The 19,505-nt window shown below is 55.1% G+C and overlaps 1 protein-coding gene and 1 long non-coding RNA gene across 2 annotated transcripts in view; one reads left to right on the forward strand and one right to left on the reverse strand.

The window, feature by feature from the left end:
- Nucleotides 1-1,730, forward strand: part of LOC104997741 — a 3,427-nt gene extending 1,697 nt beyond the window's left edge. The window contains exon 2 of the long non-coding RNA XR_826357.1: nt 6-1,730. This is a non-coding gene — a long non-coding RNA (uncharacterized LOC104997741). The remainder of the gene's footprint in view (nt 1-5) is intronic.
- Nucleotides 1-17,548, reverse strand: part of NAPA (N-ethylmaleimide-sensitive factor attachment protein, alpha) — a 26,603-nt gene extending 9,055 nt beyond the window's left edge. The window contains exons 1-3 of the mRNA XM_010852719.1: nt 17,303-17,548; nt 5,826-5,905; nt 2,325-2,441 (exon numbers count right to left, since the gene is read on the reverse strand). Of these exons, the coding sequence (XP_010851021.1) occupies nt 2,325-2,441; nt 5,826-5,905; nt 17,303-17,400 (295 nt within the window). The 5' untranslated portion in view covers nt 17,401-17,548. The remainder of the gene's footprint in view (nt 1-2,324; nt 2,442-5,825; nt 5,906-17,302) is intronic.
- Between the last annotated feature and the right edge of the window lie 1,957 nt (nt 17,549-19,505).

Below are 19,505 nucleotides of genomic sequence, written 5' to 3' on the forward strand. Positions count from 1 at the left end.
GGCAGGCACCAAATCCCGCCGTCCGCCCTGGTGGCCCTGAGGCGCAGGCTCAGCTGCCTGTCCGGGGGCAAGTGGGGAGTTTCCAGGACTCCTGCAGGAAGCACTGACACAGCTGGAGGTGTCTGAGGCAGGTGAGGCCAGCAAGGCCCCAGGGAGCCGGCCACCTGCGTGGGGAAACCCGGCAAGGATCCACGTGGGCCCTCTGGCTCTGACTGACAAGGCAAGTGGCCAGGCCAGACCCCCACCTGACAAGGGCCGGGGGTCACCCCTTTCAGACATACATCTCACGCTGGTGTAGGGCTGGGCCCGTCTGTGCTTTAACTCACATGCGATCTCTGCTTCCTTGACCAGGAAGTGAAGACCCAAAACACGTTGTTGATGGCCCCAGGTCACAGAGGAACAGGCTCCCATGGGCCTCGGAGACCAGTGAGCCCCACCCTCCTTGAGTGGGGGTTGGTCAGTTATGACGCAGGGGTGCTGGGAGCCCCTTCAACACCTCCCCCTGCTCAGCAACAAGAACCTCCAACCCCGGCCCTGCCCATGAGGCTCTCCCCTGCGCCACGGGACCTTCCGTTCCCCGAGAGCCGCCTCTAGTGCCAAACCTGCTCCCTCCTGGCCTCCACATCCAGGGCAGAGAAGCGGGCTGGCTGATGCTGAGACAAACCAAGTCACCCTCTGTGCCCCACGACGGGCACGTCACACACAACCACCGCCGCCTGCCCACCAGACACCTCAGCCATCCTCCGTGCTTCTGGAGGCCAGGCACGGGTCACACCCTCACATGGGCCCTAGCGCCCCCCACACACGCTGCAGAGCCCGCTGCCAGCTGAAAAGCCTCAGCTCAAAAGCTGGGAAAGGATGCCACATGCTAGTACCCGCTGGGGCCTGTCCACCAGAAGCGCTGGGGATTGTTTAAACGGCAAATCTGCCCTATGCACTTGCTGAGAAGCCCGGCCTCAGCTTCCACCCCAGGAACCAGTCCTTCCAGTCACTCAGGTGCGGAGGCCCAATGTCTGTCACAGGTGCCTGGGCAGCATCTCTAGGTCGACCAGTTCCCCAGAGAGAAGGCAGGCTGGGGGCAGGGGCGGGACTCTCTGAGGGGGACGCACAGTCTTTCCGGGGTGATTCAAGCTGAAAACAAACCCACGGTCATTCATCATGTGACCCAAACCCTGGCTCATGGCCACATCACCAGTGGCCTGCTGCACCTCAGCACCAACCAGCCAGGTGCGCTGAGCTTTGGGCAGTCACCAGGACACACCTGGTCATGAGGTCTCCCCTTGGTTCAAGCCACGCTGAGTGCGCCATGTGACCACCGAGGCCAACGTCTGAGAGACACCCGGCTACAGAGGAGAGGCCCAGCAAGACTGGGGACAGAGAACAGGTACTTGGCCCTCACAGACATCAAACCCTCGACTGGGAACCAAAACGTCACGGTGGCGATGATGAATTCGCCACCAATGTCCCCTGAGCTGGCATGTGAACTGGGGCTCACAGATCCGTGGAAAGACCCCGGGCACTGGTGCAAACTGCCCTCTCTTGGGAAGGACAAGCCTTTATTCAAGATGATGCGTCTCCTTTTTTTTTTTTTAATTAATATTTGCGTATTTCCCATTCTCTTGTGAGTGGATAGTGATAATAGATAGTCATTAGAAAAAAAAAGCCTTTTGCTTGTTAAAATTAAAAGTTGGCAACCCATGTCTGGCACCAAGATTAAAAAAAAAAAAAAACAACTAAAATTCCAGCCCCCCAAGATCCAACAGCCTGGTACCCGCTGGGCTGTGCATCTACTTTAGATGAGCCCAGCGGGGGACAAACATGGTTTCCTCACAGTAAGTCAGCCCCAAACTGGGCTTTGGTCCCCAACACACTCTCATCTGAAGGAACTTACTCTCTGGCAACCGCATCTCCACCCGGTTCTCTCCAATCCCCCCACCCTGGGGGTAAGGGAAGCCAGGTCAGGATAACTTCCGCTCCTTTTTCGGCAGAGACTCCTACCTGGCTGGTCTCAGAACCCCCTCCCGCTCCCTCCGCGTGTTAATTCTGACAGCAGAACAGATTTTCCTCTCTCCTGGGCACGCGGTGGGCCTGAGATGTAACTCCCACTCCCACATGCTCCCGGGCTCCGGGAGGGGCGCCACCAGCTGCAGGCACAGAGCGGGAGGGGGAGGCGGAGGCTGGGAGCCAGAGAGAGGCAGACTGACGCCAGGCGGAAGGCAGCCAACGCGCGAGTCACAGCGCGAGCGCCGCCGGCGCGGCGTGGTGGAAAACCTGCGGCCCTCTCTGGAGGGCTCAGCGGGGGCGCGGGTCCACCAGGCTCTCACCTTGGGGGTCGGCTTTCTTGAACGCGTTGCCGGCGTCCACGAAGCAGGTGGCCGCGTCGTGCTTGCTCTGCAGCTGCAAGTGCAGCTGGGCCGCCTGGCAGAAAGCGCTTCCGGCAGCTGGAACAGAAGAGGGTACGCCCTGCCTCAGAGCAGGGCTCCAGGCTCTGGAAGCCGCTCAGATGACGCGTGGGGAGGGGGCTAAGCTCTCGTCAGTCCCTGAGAGAGGAGGAGACTGGCCTGGGGGAACCGAGGTACAGGCCTGGACCTCAGGCCACCTGATCCGAGCGGTGCCCCCCACCCCCACCCGGAAGCTGTCCCCCAACCCCGGGGAGCCTGGAACCAGCATTCCAGAGGGCATCACAGGCTGGGGCCAGGTGGGGGTGCTGGGGGAGAGAGGGGCAATCAAGACCCAGCTGCACCACACTCCCACCACCTCCCCTTTCCAAGCCTGACTTCACCGCCACCCACAGCTCCCAGCCCTTGTGGTCTAACTCCCCAGCTCCCAGTCTCCCCTGGGGAGAACTCACAGGGTCCAGGCCCCCAGGAGGTTCACATCTAGAAAGGGAAAGGGGATGTGGATGCCATGAACTCGAGTGTGTACATGGGTTCTCAGTCCCTCAGTCGCGTCTGATTCTTTGCCAGCCCGTGAACGGTTGCCCACCAGGCTCGTCCGTCCATGGATTCTCCAGGCAAGAATACTGGAGTGGGTTGTTACTTCCTTCTCCAGGAAGATCTTCCCGACCCAGAGATCGAACCCACATGTCCTGCGTCTCCTGCACTGGCAGGTGGATTCAGCCACCTGGGAAGCCCCTATGAACCTGAGTGCATGGGGACAATGCCCACGGGTGGAGGGCAGCTGCAGCAACCACACCTGAAGCCTAGGCTGTCCCGTACTCAGCCGCCCCGTCACCTTCCACAGGTCTGTTCCCGCGTCTCTATCTTCTAATTTGACTTGAGGGAGACAGAGGGAGCCCTCCTCTTCCAGGGGTGGGAGCTGTGCTAACTGGGAGCTCCAATGGCCACATCCAGCTCCGTCCTGAAGCCCCTGCCCTTCCTCTTTCTCCAGCCGAACTCGAATCATGGAATTTCTGAGTTGGAGGAGGACAAGAGGGCCCGGCCCTATACTCTACCTTTAGAGCAGGAAACTAAACTCAGCCACCCAGGTTTTCACTGTGTCCGATTTCTTTCCTATTTTTAAGGGCTCCAAACTTGAGCGCAGAATTTCCAGAAAGGTAGTATCATTGGGGGGAAAAATGGCTTAAGATTTTTGTTTGACTATTTGGGGGAGGGAAAGAGGTGACAAATTTTAAAAGTAAAGCAACATCCACGTGATTGAAAAAGAAATCTTTCAACGGTATTTTGTTTTTGGGGTGAGCATAAAAATACACACAGAATCTGGCTCCAGGCACAGTGTATGCTGTGAAAGCTCAGGAGAAACTCTTCTGATTTTCAGGAACCCAAAAATAATCTCGGAGGAGGAGAGCCCATTTTGCCCACTGCCTCCACACCCGCCTCTGTAGCCCGTCCCAGGCTTCATTTCCTTTGTGGTCTGAAGTCAGAAGTTCCTCCTGGGTTTCAGCACTGTCTCTGCTTGATTTTCTCGACCCAATCTTGCTGTTTCTTTTTAAACTGGAGTGCAGTTGATGTACGATGTTGTGATGTTACGTTAGTTTCCGGTGTTCAGCACAGCGGACCAGTGACACGTACCACGCACACATTATTGCTCTTCAGGTGCTCAGTTGTGTCCGACTCTTTGCCACCCCGTGGGCTTCAGCACGCAAGGCTTCCCTGTCCTTCACTATCTCCCGAAGTCTGTTCAAATTCACATCTGTTGAATTGATGATGCTACCTAACCATCTCATTCTCCGTTGCCCCCTTCTCCTCCTGCCCACAATCCTTCCCAGCATCAGGGTCTTTTCCAATGAGTTGGCTCTTCACATCAGGGAGCCAAAGTATTGGAGCTTCAGCATATACATACACATACACACACTTTTTTTAGATTCTTTTCCCATATAGACCATTAGAGTACTATGTAGAGTTCCCTGTGCTATACAGTAGGTCCTAGTTACAATCTTTCTGATGTTTGAAGCCTTGTTATGACATCAGCCCCAGAAGGGCTCAAGTACTGGCTTTCTGAACCTCTCCTCCAGGCCCTCAGGTAGTTCCCAAACAAATCTCTGGCCCCTCAGACCTCAAGGAGCTCCTCCCCGCCTGCCCGCCTCTCCTCGGGGGACACAGCTCAAGCCGCAGCCTTGCCAGGGTCTGACCTAATCTTCCTGGCCGAATCAGAAGGGCTACTCCGCCCACCAACACGGACCTGAGAGTCTCTGGAGCCATGGGACCTGGGATGCCCACTTCCGGGTAGAGGCCCTTATGACGCTGTCTGTGTGGGCGGGCATCCTGCTCCAGCTGGAGTGAGCACACAGATGGCCGGGGACCTGGTCAGCGCTCCTGCAGTTTGCCAATCTGCTGACCGGAGTCCTCAAAGGGCTCTCCTGCCCCCTCCAGAGGGACAGGTGCTGCTGACACGAGTGAGGAATGGAGCTGCCACCGCGCCGGGCTGACCGCCCTGCGTGGAGACGGCTGAGCCTGCATCACAGCCCCGCGAGGTCAGGACTGTTACCTCCCCTGCTGTCCTGAGGAGAGTCCAGCAACTTCCCCAAGGTCACGTGGCCCCAGTCTGAGCTGGGACACAAATGCCAGTCACTCTGGATTCCAAAGGTCAGGAAGCCACCGGGAGCTGTTCAGGCTCCACAACCGGAGTTCTGGCTTCTGAATTGCTTCAGCCACTCACTCATGTTGGTGTGCTGGGCAAAGGACTGGGCCGAGCCTCAGTTTTCAAGTCTGTGAAATGGGGATATTAATGGTACTGACCCTCATGGTGCTGCTGTGATGGTTGAACTAAACACTGCCTGCTTGGTGCTCAGGGGAGTGCTCGGTTATTGCTGGACCACTTGAATGTCCCTCAGCCCAGAATTCAGACTCTGATGGAAGAATTAGAGAACTGCTTCCGGGGAAACCTGAAATTCTTTTCTACTTTTAAGTAGATGGTGTGTGATTTATAATACTGTCTTAGTTTCAGGCGTACAGCAAAGTGACTCACTTATATATGTGTGCCTTTTCTGATTCTTTCCATTATATGCTATTATGAGATCATGAGTATAGATCCCTGTGCTACCCAGTCAATCCTTGTTGGAAATCTGACATTCTGAATTTAAGGAGAAACCCCTTAAGAGTTCACCAATCCACATGGGTCTATCTGATTCAATAATCTATTACTGATCCTTATCATCTAAGTCTGCTCTCCTGGGTCCTGGGACCCAAGCTGTAAAATGACCCAGCTCAAAACGACCAGATGGCAGGCCAGCAGGTCTGTAGAGCCAGTGACGGCTTTAGAGAATGGGGCCTGCAAGGCTGACCCCTCAGCCAGGCCTTTGGGATGGGGAGCCGAGGGAAAGGAGGAGACAGAGCCACAGAGGGGCTCTAGCAGGGATCACATACCACTCCAGTTTTTGGCCATTTTGAACATGTTCGCTGCTCTGGCGTAGATTTCACATGCTTCCTCTATTTTGGACGAGCCTCTGGGAAAAAGGAAAGGAAAAAAAGGTAAGGAAAAGATCTTATCTGGAACCAAAGAGAAAGCATGCCTTCTGCCCCAGCAACAGTGGAGATGTGCCCTTATGTGTCTGGATGGCGGCCCCCACTTCCCTGTGAAGCCAGCTTTGCGAGTCCAGCTGCAGCTCAGGCCTCCATGCGGGCTCAAGGGAGACAGAGCCGGCAGCCCCCAGCCCCTCCCACAGTTTGTCCAGACCCTCCATGGGCTGGTCCGGGCTGCACCCTCACGGTGGGGACCCTTCCTGACCACCCCCCAAAGCCCCGCCTCCGACAGTCTCCTCCACTTTCTGCTCGGGATGCTCGGGGGCTCCCATGCTTTCTTGAATCCCTTTCCCCATGAGACTGCAAAGCATTCTGGGAGAGGAGTCCAGCCGTGGATGCTGGGTCCCTTCCTGTCTCAGCCCTGTGCCTTGCAGCCTGCAGCTGTTCAGTGAGGCCTCTCAACCCTAAAAGCATGTCACCACCCATTCACGACTTAGCAGGTACGTAATAATACACACACAGAAAGAAATACTGTTTTTAAGTAAGTACACAGAAAACTCCCACTTGTGTTAAAACAAAAAAGTGAGACCAGAAACATACATGTAAACAGCTTATTACTGGGAAAATACACACAGAAAATAATTACTGTATTTTTCTATAAGGTGGGGTCTGTAGAACTGGGTGCCAGGTGTGGGGGACAAACTTATATTCCTTTTTAGTACTGTCTGAATTTTAAAAGCATCTACATATTTTACTTATTTGAGAAAAAAAAGTGCATGTATTTAAGTACTAAGGTTTGCATTGGGTCCCGTGGTCCAGGAGTGAATTACACTCCTAGCAACTTATCCTACGAAACTAAGGTACAAGGATGCTCAAAACAAGACTGTTTAAAGTGGCAAAATCATGGGGATTCCCTGGCGGTCCAGTGGTCAGGACTCGGTGCTTCACTGGTGTGGCCGGGATTCAGTTTCTGGTTGGGGAACTAAGATCCTGCATGCCATGTGGCGAGGTCCTAAGTAAATAAATAAAATGGGCAAGTAATAACCTTCAAAACACTTACTGTGAAACAGTAGGAACCTGGAGGGTTCAGGGGAGGTACATTTTTTCAAAAAATAAAGCTCCTCGTATGGGCAGCTTTACCCAGCTTTCTGACTTCCAAGCAGTACAGAAGAACCTCTTCCTGAACTGGGGGGCCCTCTGTTAGTACCTCATCCGCAAGGCCCCTCCTTGTCCTTCTGTTGTTTCAGCTTCAATAATCCAGCCAGGCTGAGCCCACGAGGTGTGAGTGTCCATGTTTGAACGCCCACCGCCCATATAACTCAGGAGAATGAAACACACGGGCTCAGGAGTCCCAACAAACGGATTTTACATCTCTCCTCCCTGACATCAAGCAGTGTTGCATTTTGAAGAGAAGAGGTGGGTATTTGAGAAAATCATCACAAAATCGTCTTCACTCTCCCATCCCTCATCTCTGTTGTCAACCAGCCCCGGAACCTTGCTGACCCCAGCCGCAGAGGGCGAGGGTGTCTGGGGTGATCCTGGGTCCTGTGCGGGGAGCATCCCTGCCCTCCACACTGCTAGTGCGGTGGGGCCAGGCCGCCCATACTTTGGACTCATGTCGGATGTCTGCTGCAATAATCAAGCCGGAGCCGCCCTCCCTGGAGACTTCACTCAGTAGGCCTGGGCTGGGGCCTGGTCCCAGGATTTGCCAGGGGGGCCCCAGATGACTGAGCCGATCGGGCGAGTCTGGGAGGGAAGAAGCTGACCCAGACCCACCACCTGGGAAGCAGTCACCAGTGGCCTGTCCCGTCAGGTGATGTCAGAAGGCTCCAGGGCGGGCTGGCTGGGACCGGTATTCTGGCCTCCTGGATCCAAGTCGCACCAGCTAAGGGTCTTCTTTAGCTGAAATGTGTCCCCTCTGCCCTCTGGAGCTGGGCAGACACTGCCTCCACCCTCTGCGGTCCCCAGGACACGCTCCCCAACACTCACCCTGCTGGGTCCCACTGTCTTTCCCCCTCAGCTGCACAACACACTGGGCCTGGGGCCCGCGTGGAGCGACGTCCTCAGAACCCACTTCTGGGCTTGGAGAGCTGAGGAACTTTGACCAGCTTCGGGCGGAAGAGATTTCAGAACAGTCTCCTGGGGGACCGTCCCTGGAAGGTTCTCTTGGAAGAACCAGCTGCATTCCCTGAAGTGCTCTCAGGCCTGCCCCCCTCCCATGGATTCCCAAGGGCATCCTTTCCTTCTCAGTGAAGTCCCGTCCAGACCCCACTGTCCTCAGAGAAATCTCAGGCTCCCAGATGAGTAGGAATGGCCCATCCCACCCCAGCGAGGCCTGAAGCCGGATGATCAGCCACGAGCAGAGTCAGCCCAGGCCGGCTCCCCGTGGCTCAGTGAGACGGAGCAGACTCAGACACAGAGCCTGTCGGCTGCTAGGCTGAAATTCTATGATCCCAGGCTAAGCTGGGCCGATCCCGTGCTGGGTCAGTCATTCTAACTGTGGGGTGGAAAAGCCAGAGGGACTAACATCTGCTCAGGCCTCCGGGCTGGCCTCCTCAACGCTTGGGTCCCAGCCGGGTCCCTGGCTAGTTGATGACAGGAGACTCTCTGGAGTGCCAGCCTCTTGGAAGTGGAGACGCTGAAGGCGAAAGTCGTTTTGCTTCGGGTCCCTGAGACCCCAGAGGAGAAGCCGTTCGTTCACCAGGGGGACAAACATCTCTGCACTGAACATGTGCCAGGCACAGCAGGGGACAGCAGCACACGAAGGGGAAGGCCCTGATCTTGGTGAACAGGACATCAGCAAGACCCTTCCAGGGGGACCGGGGGCGAGGGCTTCTTTGAGTGGGCAGGTCAGAGAAATGCTCTGTGACTGCTGAGATTTTCAGCTTAGTCCTCAAAAGATGACTCAGGAGCACCCGTATGAAGAGGGAGTGCATGGCAGGCAGAAGTCACGGCACGTGCAAAGGCCCTGAGACACGAACAACCCCAGCCAGGACAAGGAAAAGAAGAGGGCCGGGACGCCTATGCTGCAGGCAGTGGTGGGCCACAAGGCTGAAGAGGCAGGCGGGAGACCCCAGGCTGGCAGCCAGGAGAAGGGTCCGGGCCCTGCAACAAGGAGGGTTCTGGAAAGGAAAGGAGGGGCAGAAGAAGACCCCAGCTCCTCTGCTTTTCTAAGCTGTCTTCCCACGTGACAAATCTGCATGGCTCACTATAGGACTCCTCTCCTGAGAAGCTAGGCTGTCAAGAGTTAGGTCAGGCCACTTCATGTCACTTATCCAAGGGCGGCCTCCCCAACAAAACCTGCCAATTCCCTGAGGGAAGGAAAGCAGGCCTCCCTCGGACCCCTGCCCAACTACCAGAGAAGCTGGCCGGTCCTGCGTCACTGACGAGTCCGGGGGGCGGCGCCTGTGACAGCTGGCTGTCTCTCCCCCTCTGATCCCCCCAAGCTGCCTGTGATCCACGCCTCCCATCCCACGGCTTCTCTGAGCCATGCCGGGAATAGACAGAACTGGTTTGGGCCGGCCTGGAGCAGGGCGGTCTATAATTACCCCCGCTCAGCTTTGCCTTCTCCCCCTTTCCAAGGCGGAGGAAGCGGTCTCAGGTCTCCCAGGCACGGACACCAGCCTCCAGCGACCGCCATATGGAAGGAGGGAACCATGCCAGGAATGCACAGACGGCTGGTGGGAGCCGGGCCAGGGGGTCCGCAGGGCAACATCTCAGCCTCCCTCCTTCCTTCCTTGGTCCCCTGGGCACTTCCTGGAGCCCAGAAACACGTCACAACCCACCCACCCGAAGTCTCTGGGGGTCCTAAGAAGGCATGCAGATGGAGTCACTCCCACTTGAAGTCCTCACTCAGTCGCGTCCGACTCTTTGTGATTCCATGGAATTCTCCAGGGCAGAATACTGGAGTGGGTAGCCATTCCCTTCTCCAGGTGATCTTCCCAACCCAGGGATAAAACCCAGGTCTCCCGCGTTGCAGGAGGAATCTTTACCAGCTGAGGCACAGGGAAGACTTGTCCTTCTGTGGTGCCCAAGCCACCTGCCCTGGGTCCTCTCCTCAGCCTGGAGGTCCCCACCTTGATTCTCAGCTGCTGCCCGGGTGGGTCAGTCTGGCCCTCCCCTCCTTCTCCACTGTCCATCCTCATGACTCCGTACAGCGGGCAGCTGGGCACTGCCTGAAACAGCACAGCAATCCCCACAGTCACCCTCCAGGTCTGAGCCCGGAGACAGAGGCGGCGGGGCTCACAGAAGCTCAGGGGCTGGCCCAAGGCCCAAGCCTCTAGCTCACTCGGCGATCCGGGGACCTCCTTTCGAGTCTTTTGAAAGAGCAAGGAGCAAGGCCCCTACCTGCTCTGGCCTCGCCTCTTGATTAAACAGCCAACACTGCTCAGGCTTCCCTCACCTGAGGAGTAGATGCTGCTGTCAGCTGGGGTTGTTCAGTTGCTCCGTCGTGTCCAACTCTTTGAGACCCCACAGACTGCAGCACGCCAGGCTTTCCTGTCCACCACCAACTCCTAGAGCTGGCTCGAACTCATGTCCATTGAGTCGGTGATGCCATCCAACCACCTCATCCTGTCGCCCCCTTCTCCTCCTGCCTTCAGTCTTTCCCAGCATCAGGGCCTTTTCCAGGGAGCAGGCTCTTCGCATCAGATGGCCAAAGTATTGGGGCTTCAGCATCAGTTCTTCCAATGACTATTCAGGGTTGATTTCCTTTAGGACTGACTGGTTTGATCTCTCTGCCGTCCAAGGGACTCTCAAGAGTCTTCTCCAGCACCACAGTTCAAAAGCATCAATTCTTCGGCCTTCTTATGGTCCAACTCTCACATCCATACACGACTACTAAAAAAACCACAGTGTTGACTATACGGACCTTTGTCAGCAAAGTGATATCTCTGCTTTTTAATGGGAAGGGATTCACTAAGCCAACCCCCTCCCCATGCCCCACAGCCCGAGCCATCCTTGCGGAGCAGCAGGTGAAGAAGGAACATCAGACAACAGAGGAGGCACCCCCCGGCCAAGGAGCAGCAGGCGGTCCCAGCCTTGCCCCACTGCTGACTGCACAGGGCTGTCCAGAGCCAGAGCCACGGGGTCTCTGGTCATCCCTCAGCATCTCCGCCCAAGAGCCCTAAGCCCCTCGCTGGCTCTGCAGTGTGCCAAGATCCCACAGAGCAGGGCCTGGCCCCACTGTGATTGCACAGGCCCCAGGAGGAGGAGAAAATCCAGTGTCTCGCGCTAACTGCCCAGCTCTGAAATGCCTGGCTGGGCAAGGGGGAGAGAGAGAATGGACTTGGGAGACCAGGGACCTGGGCTGAAATCAGCCTCGGGCACTCTGCAAGCTGCGTGACTTGGGTGAGCGATTCCTGAGCCTCAGTTTCTTTATCTGTAAAATGAAGACAATGAGCCCGACCTGGGAGGTGTCTGTGAGGCTCAGAGACGCAGTACCTGGCGCACAGCACAGAGCCCAGCTTGGAGCATGTGCACGACTGGATGCTGTTATAGGAAGGAGGAGAGAGACGCTCTGAGGGCTGCCTGCAGCAGCAGAAGTCTAGAATCGCTTGGGGTCGGTGGAAAATCTGGGGAGCGCAGTCAGGCAGGCCTGGATTCCAGGGCCGGCTCGTGGCACCCCAGCCCCTGCTTCCTCATGGGGAAGTGGGGAGAAGAGTCCACCCCTGCAGGCCTGCTGGAGGCACGAGGAGCCCCGCAGGAGGCACCCAGGAGAGTGCCCCCAACACAGCAGGTGCTGAGCCAACGAGCTCACTCTCACGAAGCTGGGGGAGAGAGCAGATTCCTACTGTTCACTTCCTCCTGCACCTCGGCATGGGTTTCATCTTCCCACCCCGAGCTAAGCCAAGGGGCACCCCTCCCCTGCTTTCCAGAGAGCCCGGGACCTCCCACCTACCCCACCCCCAGCACATCCCAGCGCCCCTCCTGACCATGACCTCAAAGGCAGGGGCCAGGCGCCTTCCTGCGATTCTTACGCTGATCCCCTCTGCACGTTTCCTTCATCCCAGCCAGAGAGCCCAATGGTTTCCGTTCTTAAAAGATGTTTCTGGGGCTTCCCTGGGGGCTCAGTGGTAAAGAGTCCGCCTGCCAATGCAGGAGATTCGGATTTGACCCCTGATCCGGGAAGATCCCACGTGTCGCAGAACAACTCGGCCATGGGTCAGGCCAAGACAATTGAGCCTGTGCTCTAGAGCCCAGAAGACACACCCACTGAGAGCTTGCGCCCTACAACAGGCAAGTAGTCTCTGCTCACCGCAACTGAAAAGCCCGCACAGCAAGGAAGAAACCAGAACTAATAAATATTTACTTAAAAAAAAAAACTGTTTCTGAAAGAGCCTTGCCGCTTACTGAAATGCAAGTCACTCAGTCGTGTCCAACTCTTCGCGACCCCATGGACTATAGAGTCCATGGAATTCTCCAGGCCAGAATACTGGAGTGAGCAGCCTTTCCCTTCTCCAGGGGATCTTCCCAACCGAGGGATCGAACCCAGGTCTCCCAGCTGAGCCACAAGGGAAGCCCTTGCCTCTTAGCAGCCCCAGCCTAAACAGGAGCATTCATACCTCTGTGTGACCACCTCCACCGAGAGAGGCAGAACGCCTAGACTGCAGAGACATCAGGGCCGGGTTCCTTGGAAACCTGGGTCCCTTCAGGAAAGCCTCCACTCGCAAGAGCCGCCGAGTGCTGAGTGGGGGATCCTGGCAGTTGGCAGGGATCAGTGAGTCAGTGCCCAATTCCCCGGCATCAGAGGTTCTGCCTGCTCTGCAGGCGGAGAGCGGTCTGGAAGCCGTCACTCCCAACCCAGGCTCACCAAGGGCCCGGGGGACACCCACCTGGACCTTGGCCCCAGTCTCTGGTCAGGCAGGTCTCAGGAAAGCCAGCCTCCAGGGCTCCTGAGGGTTTCTGGTGCCCAAGGACAGTTCAAGCAGGAACTGTGCCACCATGATCTCCTGGCTGCTGTCCGTATACACAACATGGCACCCTGTTATCTCTAGCTCTCCAAGACTTCAGGTTCAACTTCTAAACACAATACCTAATATTAATAACAGCAGCAAGCACTTAATAAGCACTCTCCAGGATCACAGCACTTTACATACATAACCTCAGTCTCTCCTTACAACAACCCTAGGGAGTATGTATCACTCTCACTTTCATTTCACACGTGAAGAAACTTGCTAAACACTCTGGTATCTGAGTGGAAGGAAGTTTTTATTTTGGATGTGGGAGAGGGAGTCAGAGGAAGACGTCAGGGAGGGGAAAGCCCCGAGGAACAGAAGCACTGTCTGAAATCCCGAAGGGGCAGAGCAAGGACGTCTGGGTCCATTGGGAGCTGGAAGGAAGAAAAAGCGCATCTTGCTTTTTCCTTGTCCTCTCTCCTCTTCCACACTTACACTGTGTTTGGGAAATCGCCACCTTTCTGCTTCCAGGGCAGAAGTCGGGGCTGCTCTCCCATCTCCTGTCTGGAAGCTGAGGGAGGGGAAGGCAGCAGGAAGGAAGGAACAGAAGCAGCTTGGATCTGAGAGCCGGCTGGTACCGCCTCCCCCCCAGGCTGCTGGTGCGCCAAAGCCCCCTAGTGTCTGGCGGCCCTGAAACAACAAAGGGCAAAGGGCTTAACATCCCAGGCAACCAGGCTGCCCTGGATCCCAGGCAGATGTGACCCTGCCTGGCCCTTTTGATCTGAGCAGAGACCTCTCAAACTGGAATGCTGCCATCACTGAGGTTCCTGAAAGGCGAAGGGGGAGCTGGAGGGACGAGCTGAGCCCTGACACTCCCTCTTGCATTCCTGGAAAGGGGGCTTGTCAAACGTGGAAGCCAAGCAACCCCAGCTCCAGAGGGCAAGTGTTAGGAGCGGTTCCTGCCCGCAAGGCATGTCCTCCTGGGCTGGCCTTTCGGGCAGACAGGCTCTGGCATGCTGGTCTCAGTCTCCATCTGCAACCCTGCCCTGCACCACTGCGAGTGCTCTTAGAGCTGAAGGCTCTGGGGTGAACACACCTGCTCTTCTTTCTTTCAGACATGTGGAGAAAACTGCCATGTGGGTGAGGAAGATGGGGAAATCAGGGGAAGGAAACTCCCTGAGACGCGTAGTTTGCCAACATCCTCCTAAACGGAGTGCCCAGAAATGGGCCTGAGCCTCAAAGAAAAACTCTGGATGGCAGCAAGAGGGTTTTGGGATGAGACAGGCATGGGTATGAACACCAATGCCCACTCAGCGGAAGACTGAGCACAAAGACCTGCAACTCTAACCCTACAAATCCACCTCCAGAAGGACGTTGTGAGGACCACATAAGAGGACGCACATCGAGTGCCTGGCCCAGGCCTGAGTCAGAGTCAGAGAGAGCCCTTAATAAACATTATCAGATGTTATTACTGTCACTGCCTTCACCCTCCCCCACGCCAGCTGCTGGAGTCCTTTCTAAACAGGAGGTCTTCAGCACTGGGCCTCCTGTGAACTGAATGCTTGCTTGTGTCCCCTGCCAAAACTCATGTGTTGAAATCCTAAGCTCCACAGTGATGGTATGAGGAGGTGGGCCCTTTGGGAAGTGACTAGGTCATGAGGGTGGGGCCCTCATGACTGGGATTAGTGCCCTTACAAAAGACACCACAAAGAGCTAGTTAACCCCGTCTCCGCCCTCCCACAATGTGAGGACACAGTGAAACGACAGCTGTCTGTGAGGCAGCAGGCCCTCACCAGGAACCAGACCTGTCAGCACCATGACCTTGAACTTCTTGGCGTCCAAAAATGTGAGAAATAAGTTTCTGATGGTTATAAGGCACTGAGCTTACGGTATTTTGTTACAGCAGCCTGAACAACCTAAAACAGGCCATTAAAATCCTCAATGCTCTCCAGCAGCTCTGCAAATCCAAGCCTTTTCTCAAAAAGCCCTCCAGGATGGGGCCCGGTTCTTGTTCAGTTTCATCCCCTTCTGCCCCGTCTACCTTTGTGGGCTGACACAGAACCCCCTGGAGTAAACCTTCAGACGCTGACCTTCACACATCTGGGCCTTGCTCAAGCTGCCTCTTCTGATGGAAGCAGTGCTCTCCCACCTGAAAGGACCCCTGGAACTCCTGCTCATCCTTCTAGGTGGAGGCTTCTCCTCACAGGAAGCCAGCCCTGGTCTCTCTGGATCTCTGCTCCCCATCATTTCTGGACAAACCTCCCCTTACCCTAGATCTCTGTTCACACAACTCCCACTGCCTGGAACACCCTCTCTAGCCCCCACTCCTGTGGCACGTCCCAGGGTTCCCGGGGGCCCAGCTCATTCCTCACCAGGGCATTCCTTAAGCTCATGCAGCTTCCTCTCAGGTCAGGAACCTCCCACCAATGATAAAATGCAGCCCTTAATCACATGTGACAATTTTGCTTTACTAGTGTGTTAGCAAGTCTTCATCTTGCCTTCCCAGCCAGGTGACAAAGTGTTTCAGGCCCTGACTTGGCTGCTCCTTCCAAGCATGGCCCAACAGTACACTAATCCCCAGGGACCAGACACCAAAAGCCACCCAGTAAAACCATGACCTGACCGAAAACTGAGCTCTTGGCCCCACCCCAAACACTGCACTTGAGTTTCTCCCCTTGTGAAGGAAGCAGAAACACAGACACGCTCTCCCCACTCTCAGCCTCTAAAAGAAAACATTCCTCACCTAATCAATACAGTCCATCAGCTGCGGATGTTTTTCCACACTAGGTAGGTCTCAGCCAAGTTACTCAAGTTCTTGTGGTGGATAAGTAAACATTATCCACCACTTGCAACAATGAGCAGTTCCCATCTCCTCTCCTGGGAAGAACACTCCTCCTCATTTCTTACCAACCTCCTAACACCTCTCTCCTAAAGCCCCAGTCTTCCCCCGCAAACCCCTTCCCCAGCCTCTGCCTCTCTGCTGCCAGGTTCCATGGCCCCTCCTCACAGTTCCTCCTAACTCTCTACACACCCGCCTGTTCCCCTGCAGCTCTCCTCCCAGTATCAAGAACAACACAACCTTCCTCAGTCCTCCCTGGCTCTCTCTCCACTGGAGGTCTCAAGCCCCTTCCGCTAACCCTATCAAGCCCTCATGGCCCGAGTTCCTTCCCCAACCCCTTTCAGCTCCTTACTTATCACACTGTCTTTCCCTGCTCTGACAGGCCCCCACCCCCACTTCTCCCATCAAACCCCGTCCTTGATCCCCATCAGTCCCGAACAGGCTCCATACCTGTTTCCTTCCTGGAAATGACACTGATGGTAGCTAACACTTTCAGAGTGATAACCACGTCCAAGGCTCAATTCTACACCCTTTAAACGTGCCCTACTTCAATACTAGTGGCAAATGCCTGAGACAGGTTTCTCTAAGACACCACCCCCCCATAATAAGGGAAGTTAAACAGCTTGCCCAAGGTCAAGAAATGGCAGAGCCTAGGCTTCTGACCTCAGCTTTTGACCCTCCTGAGCCACTAAAATTCCTCAAACGACAGTCATCAGAACAACTTTTATGAGCCAACATGAACTCATGTGAAATGTCTGCGACAAGCATTAGGGGCTGGTTCTGTTTCCCAGGCCCCTTCAGCCCTAACCTGGGCATGCCAGTCTCATCCTGCTCACACTGCACACCCCATCTTTACTCGAAGATCACACAGCAGGCCTCCGGCCCCTTAGGTTTTCTTATCTCCCTCATCTCTCATTTTTATTCCACCAGTTCCTAAACCAAGCTTCATCCCAACTTAGTCTCCAGTCTCCCAGCCCTCTTCTTTCAAAGGATTCTGAAGGAATCCTCTGAAGGAAGGAATCCCAGAGATTCCTCTGTTCAGATCTCACTTGGCAGTCAGATCTCCTTACACTAGTCACCTGTGACCAGGGCCATATCCACCTAAGACACCTCACGCTACTCAGACTGGGTTCACCAATCGTAGGATCATCTTAGCCCTGACGCCCGGGCCAGAGTTCACATAAATCCATCACCCCAGGTCTCGGAAAGGGGACGCCCTCGGGCGTAAGTCCTCAGTCTCAGGCCCCAAGACTGCCGTCTGGGATCTTTCAAATAGGCTCTCCTTGAGCTCCAAAAGGCTTCCTGGCCTGGCTTCCCTCCAGGCTCCCTCGGTCCCCGCAGGCCACATTCCCTTCAAGGCCTGAAGCCCCTTTCTGCCTCAAGATGGTTTCGCCTCGGCCCGGGTGTCCTCAGCCTACGGCCCTGCCACAATCTCGGACAGTCTCTCCTCAAATCATGCTGTCAGTGCTACAGTCCGGCGTCCTGGCCATGGCTTGTGTGCCCTCTGCTGCCTTAGACCATGTCCGTAAGCCCGCAATCACCCGCGTCCTCTAGGCTCGAGCTCTTCGTCTCTACCGCCGCCCCAGAACATGACTCCTCCGTCCTCTTAGCCGAGATCCCGGCCGACCCCTGCGCCCGGTTCTTACCCGAAGAGGCCCGAGAAGAAGGACTGCGAGTTCTTCACTTTGCGCTCCGCCTCGGCCAGCAGCGCCATCGCCTCCGCCTCCTTCCCGGAGTTGTCCATAGCGGCCGCAAAAGTACTCAGCAAACCGCCGGAGCCCTGCCCTCGGAGAACTCAGCTACGGCCTGGTCGCAAGAGACAGGTCGGGGGAGCTTAGTGGGCTGCGCTGACGTCGCACCGGCGCGCGCCTCCTGCGGCCAGGAACCACGTGATTCGAGCTGGCCAACCAACGGCCTCGTAGCGCGGCTTGCGCACCGCAGACCACGCCCTCTCCAGCCGATGCACGCCGCCCCGTGATTCACGGCCTCCAATCAGCGACCCGATTTTTAACGCATGCGCATGTATCTGCCTTAGGGTACCTGGTGCGCTGGTTGATAGCCCACGTGACTCAGCATAAGCCAATCGTAGCCCTCACCGCCAAGGACCCGCCTCCGAGGGCAAGCTTTCTGGCTTCTCCTCCACCAATCAACTTCAGCCTTTGGCTCCGTCTCAGACTTCCCTGCGGAATTTAGACACTAGTCAGCTGATCACTGATCATCACGTGATAGCTCCATGCCGGAAGACCCTGCCAATCCTCGCCTGGGTTTGACAGCTCTTTTGCGCAGAGCTTAGTCCCCGCCTCCTCTCTTTACCTCCTGAAGGTCTCTTTGACTTGGAAAGGCGTCAGTGGGTAGGAAGGAAAGCGGTCTCCGTTTTCTTGCGCCCTCTGTCGACCTATGCTGAAATTGGTTTGGGAAGGCCAGAGAAGGCGACATATCTCATTTTATTGTGCTTTGGTTTCCTGCCCTTCCAAGATACACGTTTTAAAAAAACAAATTGAAGGTTTGTGGCAATCCTGCATTAAGCAGTTCTCTCAGAGCTGTGCGGTTTCCCAAACAGCATTGGCTCACTTAGTGTCTCAATGTCATGTTTAATAATTCTCACAATATTTTAAAGTTTTTTGTTACTCTTGTTAGGATGACCTGTGATTGGTGATTTTGATGTTATTATTAGGACTGGCTCAGACAATGATTAGCATTTTTTAGCAATAAATTATTTTTAAATTATACGTTTCTAAAATAATGCTGCTGCTGCTGCTGCTGCACCCTTAATAGACTGAAGAAGTCTTGCCTGGTGAGTTACATGGACAGAGGAGCCTGGCCGGCTAAAGTTCATGGGGTCTCAAAGAGTCGGATGCAACTGAGTGACTGACACACACAGACACAGACACACACACACACACACACGCACACACAATGTAAACTTACTTACATGCACTGGGAAACAAAGGGAAAGTCATGTGACTGGCTTTATTTATGAACTGAACCTGCAATGCCTTAGAGGTATGCAGAGGGGAGCAGAGGTTGTCTAACTCTGGTTTCATTAAAAAAAAAAAAATCTGGTGAAACTGTTAAAAATTTAGGTTCAACCACATCTAGCACCCAGATCTTAGTTCCTAATACTCTTTGTTCTCCAATAAAAGGAACGAGATCTCCTTGGATAAAAGGCTGGTTCTAGAACATTACACAGGATGAACCTGGAGCATCTTGTAGTTCCAGAAGGGAAGTCTCCTGGCCTCCATCTCTTTGTCTCTCTGCCTCCACCCTCCCACACACACCCCACACCCCCCACACACACACCATGAATCTCCTTCTCTCTCCCTCCTTCCCTCCCTCCCTCTCTCTCTCTCACACACACACACACACGCACACACACACCCCATGAGCTATATCAAAGAGACAAGAGCCAGCTGATAGAGCTCCCAATGTCAAAGCTGGAACAATCTGAGAAACAAGCAGCCCTGGATTATAACCCAGTCTATAAAATCTCCATGAGCTCAGAGCTCCCAATAGTCAAAGCTGCAACAATTTGAGCAACAAAGTAGCACCTGATTATAACCCAGTCTATAAAATCTCCATGAGCTTGCTCAGTCGTGTCCGACTCTTTGCCACCCCGTGAATCACAGCACGCCAGGCCTCCCTGTCCATCACCAACTCCCAGAGTTCACTCAGACTCATGTCCATCGAGTCAGTGATGCCATCCAGCCATCTCATCCTCTGTCATCCCCTTCTCCTCTTGCCCCCAATCCCTCCCAGCATCAGAATCTTTTCCAATGAGTCAACTCTTGGCATGAGGTGGCCAAAGTACTGGAGTTTCAGCTTTAGCATCATTCCTTCCAAAGAAATCCC

The sequence above is a fragment of the Bison bison genome, unplaced genomic scaffold, assembly GCF_000754665.1.
Source record: "Bison bison bison isolate TAMUID 2011002044 unplaced genomic scaffold, Bison_UMD1.0 scf7180017864313, whole genome shotgun sequence".
NCBI classification, from domain to species: Eukaryota; Metazoa; Chordata; class Mammalia; order Artiodactyla; family Bovidae; genus Bison; species Bison bison.